This window comes from Rhinopithecus bieti, unplaced genomic scaffold (assembly GCF_001698545.2).
Source record: "Rhinopithecus bieti isolate Rb0 unplaced genomic scaffold, ASM169854v2 scaffold_33937, whole genome shotgun sequence".
NCBI classification, from domain to species: Eukaryota; Metazoa; Chordata; class Mammalia; order Primates; family Cercopithecidae; genus Rhinopithecus; species Rhinopithecus bieti.
In genome coordinates, this window is record NW_016814873.1 from 1,394,581 (window position 1) to 1,403,572 (window position 8,992).

Here is an 8,992-nt window from a genome sequence, read left to right on the forward strand (position 1 = left end):
GTCAGGAGAATGGCGTGAACCCGGAAGGCGGAGCTTGCAGTGAGCCGAGATTCCACCACTGCACTCCAGCCTGGGCAACAGAGAGACTCTGTCTCAAAACAAAACAAAACAAAAAAAGAGAGAGAGAGAAAGAAACAGATGAGCAGGATGTATGGACAGGGAGAGGTTGATGACCGTCATTGAAACTATGGATCCAGCCATACCTGAAGCCAGATCCAGCTGGAGCTTCCTAGTACATAAGCCATTAAATTATATTACTTTGTGTTTTAAAAACACAAAACAACTGGCTGAGTACAGTGGCTTGCAATCCAAGCATTTTGAGACGTTGAGGCAGGAGGATCGCTTGAGCCCAGGAGTTTGAGACCTGGTGTAGACCTGAGTGTGGAGGCTCAGGGAGAGGGTTGGAGGAGGATCCAAGGGACCTGGAAGATTTAGAAGCCAGAGGCAGAAGGGCATGTGGGAGATTGAGGCAGGGAGGAAGGATGGTAGCCGAGATGGCTTGTCTCTGACACAAAGGGCTGACAGGCAGGATGAGACCTCTCACCCAAAGGCCCAGGCAGCTGCAAGGCCAGCTTGTGGGTGTTGATGAGCTCATCTGGAACCATGTGGGAGGCCAAGGCCAAGCCTGGGATCACCCATGGGCTGAAGTTGGAGAGGGAAGCAACAGTTGGAGGAGGAGGAGGAAACTGTCACCATAATAGAAAACATGGGAGAAGGTGGGAGTCAGCTCCTCAGAGCCCAGTGCCCCAGCTGAGAAGTCAGGAGGAGGAGGCCCTGGTGACCTTGGAAGCCAGAGCAGGACACCAAGGAGGGACCTTGGAGGAGGGAATGTGGAGGTGAGGCTTGTGGATTCAGCAGCAAATGAAGGGGTGGTGGTTAGCAGGGTGACCAGAAGGACTGTTCCCTCCTGTCGTGTAACTCAGTTCCATGCTATAGAAACACAAGTCTTTCCCACACTACATTTCAGAGGCAAGGTTGAACTCAGGTGACTTATCTACCCCCTGCCCAATGAGCCAGAGACAGGTTTTATTTTTTTAAAACATTTTAATAAAATTAACAAATAAATATTCTAAACTGTATAGGCTACAGGGACAAAAGGTAGAAGCCAGAGGGCCAGTCTTTCCTGCTCAGGCCCTTAGGTCCCCTTTAGAGAGACCCTGCTCTGGCCTGGTTTGGGGCTAGGACTGCTGACTTGGGGAGGCAGGGAGTGAACCCGGAATGGGTGATCTGGGCTCTTGCAAGCCATTCCTCTTTGTTGGTGTATACGGGAGGAGAGAAGAGGTCAAAGAAAGCAAGACCTTGCAAGAGGCATCCCAGTGACCCCTAGAAGTGACTGGGGTAAGGGGAGCACTATCCTAGAAGAAGGGAGTGGGAGGGAGGGGGCAGTGAAGCAGGGCGGTGAGCCTGGCCAGTGGTGGGCTCTGGCCGCCATTCTACCCGTGGTCACTCACTCTCGGACGTAGACTCTGGTGCACACAACATCATCCGCCGTCATGGTCTGGAAGGACAGAAGTAGTTGTTAGCCTGAGAGGCCCCTGGGGTCCTGTGGCTTTGGAGGGGAGGGTTGAATGGAGGTACTCTGCTCAGCCTCCAGGTCCAAACCTGCTTCTTGGCTCAAGACCAATAGACAGGAGCTGGTCCCAGAATACCCAGGTGTCACTGGAGGGAGGATGGTAATAGAGCCCCCGCGGCCTGTCCTCCTCCTCAAGCCAGGAAGATCTCCCTGGAGAACTGCTGGGACGCCTCAGTACATGCCCTTTGCTTTGCATAAAAGGAACACCAACCATTTCTAATTCACACAGGGCACTGTATGGCATAGGGACACGTTAGTTCTGTCCAAGCAGTCCCATCAGGAGGGTGCGGAGTCAAGCCATGGTTGTTCTTGAGTCTCCTGCACCCTGGGGTCTCCCAGAGAATCTCAGAAGGTAGGGCTGGGTTTGCTATTAGTGGGGAGGAGGGAGGACTTACCAGGATCAGCTCCCCATCATTGGTCAGTTCTCTGGTCCACGAGGTCTTGGGGCCCTCTCCCTTCAGGAGCTTCTGCTCACAGACCATTTTATTCTCGCTCTCCCATTTCACCAGGCTCTGCAAGAGACAGGTGGCCAAGTGAGCTGGGCCCATAGCAGGCGCAATGCAGTGACAGGGATAAGGGAGAGAGCCGCTTTCTAGCCCCCACCACTACCTAGGGATTTTCCCTAGTGGGAACAGAGAGAAGCTAGGAGTTAACTGCTAGCCTGGAAAATGGTAGATTGAGAGGCAGGGCAATGATGCCATGACCGTGGAGCCCCTCTTGGCACTCACCTTACAGGGCCTCCCATCGACAGTCTGCTCCTCAAACTCTTCCCCAACCTTGAAGTTAATCTCTGTGGTGCGCACGGTGGTGGAGGTTTTGATGTAGAAAGTGTCTCCCTCCTGTTTGATCTCCACTGCTGGCTTGGACGCTGCAGCCACAGCAATCTTCCTCAGCATCACATTCACCCCTGTGGGGAGAGTGGAGAGGCTCACCTTTTGGGGGGCTTTGGGCACCTCTCTCCCACCCTCCCCATGAGACAGTTGGAGCAGGCTGATTTGTGACTTGCTTGGGGTGGGTGTGTTGGGGGGTGCATCTGCCTGGTGCCTGGGTGTCTAGGAAAGTGCCTTGAAGGAGATGGCAGGCGGTGCAGCCCTGAAAGATGAGGGGGTTTAGGGAGGAGAGGGAGAGAGGCAGTGGCCTGCCCCTGGGGGTCCTGTTCCCAGCTGTGGCCCCACCTTGTTGAGTCAGCAGGCCTGGATTGGGCTCCCCAAGTCTCAGCTCTTCAGTCCCGGAATGTCCAGGGCCAGCTTCTCCCCAGCCCCCTACCCAACAAACATCCTGCTACTGGCTCTGGTTGTCTCTGTTTACTTCACTTTTGGCCTTTTGTCTACCCTGTTGACAGCTCATCGGAGTCACTGGGTCTGTACTCCTGGCCAAGCACAGGCCAGGCCCCATCACTCATGTCCTGGGAAGTAGGAGCCATTTCCCTCTCTGCCCTATCTACCCACCCTATCTAGTGCTAGATAGGTCTTCATTTGCCCAATTTCTGCCCCATTCAAAAATGAGGAGCAGAGATTCCCAGCAATGAAAGAGGGCAGGGGCAGCCGCTTCCCTCTACAGAATGGTCAGCAGCCTGGGAAGACAGAGGCTTTGGAATAAGGTCATTAGGCTGTGATTTCCTCCTGGCTCAGCCCCCTTGCAGGCTGGGTGACCCTGAGCAAATGGCTTAACCACCCTGAGCCTTAGATTCCTCAATTGTAAAATGGAAATAACAGCTTCTTAAAAAGCCAGTCAAGGTTGGGTACAGTGGCTCACACCTATAATCCCAGCACTTTTCGAGGCCAAGGCAGGTGGATTGTTTGAGCTCACGATACCAGCCTGGGCAACATGCTGAAACCCTGACTCTACCAAAAAAAAAAAAAAAAAGCCAGGGCTGGGTGCAGTGGTTCATACCTGTAATCCCAGCTACTCAGAAGGCTGAGGCAGGAGAATTGCTTGAACCTGGGAGGCGGAGGTTGTAGTGAACCGAGATCATGCCACTGCACTCCAGCCTGGGCGACAGAGTAAGACTCTGTCTCAAAAACAAAACAAAACAAAACAAAACAAAACAAAACAAAACAAAACAAAACAAAAAATGTCCAGGCGCAGTGGCTCACGCCTGTAATCCCAACACTTTGGGAGGCCGAGGTGGGTGGATCATCTGGGGTTGGGAGTTTGAGACCAGCCTGACCAATGTGGAGAAACCCCATCTCTACTAAAAACACAAAATTAGCTGGGCATGGAGGCACATGCCTGTAATCCCAGCTACTCAGGAGGCTGAGGCAGGAGAATCACTTGAATCTAGGAGGCAGAGGTTGTGGTGAGTCAAGATCGTGCCACTGCACTCCAGCCTGGGCAAAAAGAGCAAAACTCTGTCTCAAAAAAAAAAAAAAAGCCAATTGGAATGGTATGTGTTTAGGGCTCAGCACACACAGTGCTAGGCATATGCTTAAGTTTTCAGGAAACAGTAGCTATTATTGTTGGTATTATTTTTACTGATAAAAGGAAGGCAAAGGGTCGGGTGCCATGGCTCATGCCTGTAATCCCAGCACTTTGGGAGGCCAAGGCAGGAGAATTGCTTAAGCCCAGAAGTTTGAGACCAGATTGGGCAACGTAATGAGATCCCACCACTAATAAAAAAAAATAATAAAAATAAAAATAAAGGAAAGCAAAAAGCTGGGGTTCAGACAAAGCTCCCTTCATTAGGCACCATGCTCATCTGCCCTTCTGGAAGACTCCCATATCCCTGTCCCCTCAAGGGAACCCCCTCTGCCATGAGAAGAAGGGATAGAAAAGGAGCCTGCCCTTCCTGCTCTGTGTGATGTGTCCCCTACTCCAGGACCCCCCATTCCCCTCACAGGGTCTGGCTATCTCATTCAGCCTCTGTGAATTCAGACTCTCTGTGCACCTCCATATCCCAGCCCAGATTGGACCCTTCTCTCTGCTCCCCAGTTATTAACCGAAGTGGGGGAGATAGGAGACAGCGTCCCTCTGAAAGGAAGATGTGCAGAGCAGGGGGCCTCTCTGGATGGGCTCCAGGTCTAAGCTCCACACACCCACCTCACCTGGCCTGATCTGCTGCCCTGTCCTGGACTACAGCCAGGGATGCACTAGGTGGGGGTGAAAGGGCCCTCCACCAGGCAGCAGGATTTCCCTACCCCTGATCCGGCCAACTCCCTGGCCCTCCTCCAGACCTGGGTTCCTAGAGAAACAAATCCTCTTTCCCCTCAGCGCCAAAGCATACCTACCCTACTCCAAACAGAAGAGAGAGGGAGAGAGGAAGCCTTGTCCCTGGGGAGCCCAGGACCCCCATAGTTGGCTGCTGAACTCTTGGGTCTAGGGAGAAATGACTGAGGTCCCCAAGTCTTATTGAGATGGACCCTTGACTAGAGCTAAGAGGGGTGTGCCAGGACCGAAGTTCCTGCAGAGGCAAGGCTGAGTTCGGAGGAGACATCCCTTCAGCGAGCCCCTGGTGCCTGTGGAGCTGGGGGCCCAGCTCAGCCGGCCTTGACTGGCTCAGGACTGTGTTTGTGTAATGGATCTGTTTTTAATCTCCCCCCTGCAGGGCCTGAGGAGGGCACGTGGCTCAGAGAGACCCCGCAGAGAGGACAAACAGACTGAAGACAGACAGCAGGATTGGGGCCTTGATTCTTACTCTTCAGCTGGGACCTGGGGGTGTGCCAGGCCACCACCTCATCCACTGGGGACAGGAGCCAGAATCCAGAGAAGATGAGGAGGGAGTAGCGTCTAGGCTTTCCAAAGAGAAAACTTCTATCTTTTCGTCTTTAAGTTCAGCAAGGACAGAGCGAGAAAGACTGATATGACTCCAAGAAGTATTGTGGTTAGATCGCAGGAAGAACCAACAGCAAGGAATGATGGAGATTCCTGCTCTCTGCAACATTCCAGACCGTTCTTAGATCCAGACTCACTCCTATAGTCCAGGGTGCCCTCCCTCCCTACCCCCTCGCCCAGCCCAGCCCAAGTAACCTCTCTCTGTTCAGTGCAGGAATTGAAGGCAGCAGGCCTGTCCTTACGCTCCCAGTGACTGGGGTCCTTAACTATCGTCCATCTCTCCCCCAGAGCCCCAGATGCCTAGCCCAGTTGGCCCAGAGAGCACACAGAAAGTGGGCTGGGAAAGTGGGAAGGGCAGTCTGGATTGACTTTGTTTTCCCCACCTTTGACCAACACACCCAGTTGGGCTGCAGCTGATCTAAGATGTGGGGAGGGAGGTGGGAACCTAGATTTTTGGAAATGTGGGATTGGGGTTTCACACGAAACCATTTGTTGAAATCCAAGAAAGTGATAATTATCCCTAGCGATTTTAGAACTCTGGAGCTGCTCGCTGTAGTAAAATACTTTGTCTCACAGATGGGGGTAGGGAGAGCAGAGTGGAAAGTGCAGACCGAGAGGAAAGGGGAGCTCAGGGGGCGCTGGGGCGGCAGATCACCTGGTAGGCAGAGCTGGACGCCTAGGGGTAATGAGCCTGCTCTGGGGATTGGGTTACCGAGGGGGGCACCGGGAAGGAAATTGGAATGTCTCCGGGCAGCTGGGCAGGTTAGGGAACCGGGGTCCCAGTCTGGATGCAGGGTTCGTGGCTCCACCAGCCCGCAGCTTCCGAACTGCGGACAGCCAGGTGCCTCGGCCCGCCGAGTCCGGCCGCTGAGGCCAGCCTCCACTTCCCCCAGAGGCCAACCTCGCGCTTCTGGTTTCTACGTGATTCACAGGCTGTGAGTCACCGCAATGCTGGCACCGTAGGAGAAAGCGGGATTTAGGCGTCGTGCCCAGCGCCCTGGGACCCGGACGCCTGGCACGTTTTTCAGGGATGCAGGCGCCCAGTGTCTCACTCCCTGTGGTCCCGCTTTCTTTTTCATCCCCACCTTCGAGGACTCCAGAGCCCCCCTTGCCCCACCTGGGCCCTCGAACATTTCCTTACCCAGCACTTTCAGCAAATCCTCGAAGTTTTCCGATCGGATGATTTTCCAATTGCCAGAGAAGTTGGGCATGGTGGCGGCGCGGGTGGCGGTCCCCTTAGACCCCTAGGGTGGAGCACTGGACACTGTCTTTTAGTCAAAAGAGACGTCGCCGTCGCCGGGTCGTGAGGTTCAGGAACCAAGTTACGACCAGGGACAACCCCAAAGCTGGCCTGGGCTCCAGCGCGGACAGCTTTTATACCCTGTGCGGAACCGCCCCTGCCCAGGATTGAAGTGGCCCCGCCTTCAGCTCCGCCCCCTCCCCCACTCGGGGGGGCCCTGCGCCCCCGCCACCAACCTCTGGATCTAGCCGGTGTGTGGGTCCAGGCTTCTCTGGGGACCGAGATAGCCTTCTCCTGCGCTAGTGAGTGGATGGGGAAGCGGACGCAAAGCCTGCACTTGAATTGCGCTGTCCGCCTAGGCGCTGGGAGCCAGCTGCGGGCGCAGATGCTCAGGGCTCGTGTATGGCTGTCCCCCACCCGAGTTCCTTACGTCTCGCCTGTTCGCCACCCATCCCCAACCTGACTTGGTGCATTCAACTCCTTGGCGCTGGACACCTGGCGACCCCACCCACCGGCGGATCCCAGATCTTGAGCCGTAGCTGACCGGGGGAAATGGGCAACTGAGCCCTGGCTCCATTGAAGCCTGAACTGGATCCAGTGGGACCACTTCGAACTCAGAGAGGGGCGGGGGAGCTCCGGGGTTCTGGGGGATTAGGGATCGAAGTGAGGCAACGGCGCCCCCTGCTGGAACAACTCGGAGAGGCTGGGCGGGGGTGCAACGGTCCCCCCACCCCTCCACCCTGCTTCGGGCTCACGTAGTGCCTGGGGACTCTGGAAGTAGTCGCCAGGTGACTCGCTCCCCTTAATGCGCTGGGCGGACACTGAAGGGTTAAGCAGGAGCCCAGGGCGCGAGGCTGGGAGGGCAGAGGTCACAGGCAATCACTTGATGCGAGGTCTTTATTAAAGCGCTTTCTCTGTCGCTTACTCCCCATACCCCGAGGGGGTCTCCGTAGGCGGAAGGGAGGGAGGCGGGGACAGAGGCGCGGAGCCCTGGCGAGCTGCGCCGCCACCTAGATAGGAGGGAGGATGGGTGCCCGGGGAGAAGGCGGAGCAGGGTCTCAGGTGTCACCATCCTGAGCTGTAAAACGGGCGGAAGGAGCTACCTCCCCTCCCTTGGCGAGCGGCTTTGAAACGGGAGATCAAAGAGGGTGGGAGGAGGGCAAGGCTTCCTGCAGAGACCCGAGTGGGAGTGGGCGAGACCCCAGTGGAGATGGCAGGGAGACGGAGAAACAAAAACTGAGGTCAGGCAGGGAGCCTCGGAGACAGGCCTGGGACCTGAGGCCGGAAACCGCAGAGGAGCGGAGTCTGGCGGGATGCAGTGATTGGAGCCAAAGGAACCGTCTCGGCGTGTCCAACGCGGGGGGCCCTTCGGACCGGTGGCCCTGGGCGAACCGACGCACGTGGTCCTGCTGCATCCCATCCCCCACCCTCCCCGGACTCTCCCTTCCAGCTCCTTCTGAGGCGGGAAGAAAAACCCCACATCTGGTCCCAGCCCTGGGTCCCTGCCCCGGCCCCTCCTCGCCAGCGTGGCCAAGGGTGGAGCAGGCAGTCTCTCTCAGATCTCTGAGCCCTTATGCTTAGAACCTAGGAGGGATCTAGGGAGTTGGGGGCTTTGGTGGGAGCTGGGGAGGAGTCCGGAGGAAGATGACCAAAGGAGAGGGGCCAGAGTGACCTCAGCATTGAGAACTGAAGGCTGGAGAATGTACTGGGGGGTCGGGCCTCCGGGTTGCAGAGAGGGAAATCTGCAGAAATGGGTGGGTGAGAAAATAAAGCAGCTCGGCTGACTCCGCAGCAGGAGGGATGGAGATTCCACTGCAGAAAGGACTTCTCTATGGGGCCCTGCCTGCAGTAGCCCACAAACTGAGATTTGAAGAAGGGAGCTGAATACTTCAGCCTGGGTTTAGGGGTCCAGGTTTTGTGTGGGAGAGCTTATTTGGGGGCGTTTGGGGGGCCTGGGCTTCTGGAAGGAAGAGGGCAGCAGGTCAAGGAGCTCTCTGAGGAAGGACAGACAAAAGCAGAGGTGGTGGAAGGAAGTGGGGTTGGGGGGGTCCCTGGGAAGTGCTTAGGACCTGGGGTTGCAGGCACAGCCTGAGCTCCTCCCCCATCCTCCCTGCTCAGCAATGCTGTAGGTAAAGGAGGGGGATTAGGCTCTGACAGTGAAATCGGGCTCCTGGCCAAAGGGATGAGGAGAGGCTAGAGGAGGGAACATGGTGGAAACCAGACTCCTGCTGCTCCTCCTTCCCTTCACTGCCCCTGCCTCCCCACCCAGGTCATTATGTCCGTCTCCACACCACCAGCCCTCTCGAGCCCCCAGCCAGAAGCGCCCAGCCTCCTGCTCAATAGGCATCCCTCCTCCCGCACGACAAAAGGACCAGTGCACTCTCCCCCACAGCCTTGTCAGTGACTAA

General features: G+C 56.1%; 1 protein-coding gene across 1 annotated transcript; it reads right to left on the reverse strand.

Moving 5' to 3' along the window:
- Positions 1-1,024: 1,024 nt before the first annotated feature.
- CRABP2 (cellular retinoic acid binding protein 2) lies at positions 1,025-6,776 on the reverse strand. Its single transcript, XM_017852546.1, has 4 exons — positions 6,486-6,776; positions 2,302-2,480; positions 1,969-2,085; positions 1,025-1,498 (listed from the first exon to the last, which is right to left on the reverse strand). Exons 1-4 carry the CDS (start codon positions 6,553-6,555, stop codon positions 1,448-1,450), a joined length of 417 nt encoding a protein of 138 aa, XP_017708035.1. The 5' UTR covers positions 6,556-6,776; the 3' UTR covers positions 1,025-1,447.
- Positions 6,777-8,992: the final 2,216 nt, after the last annotated feature.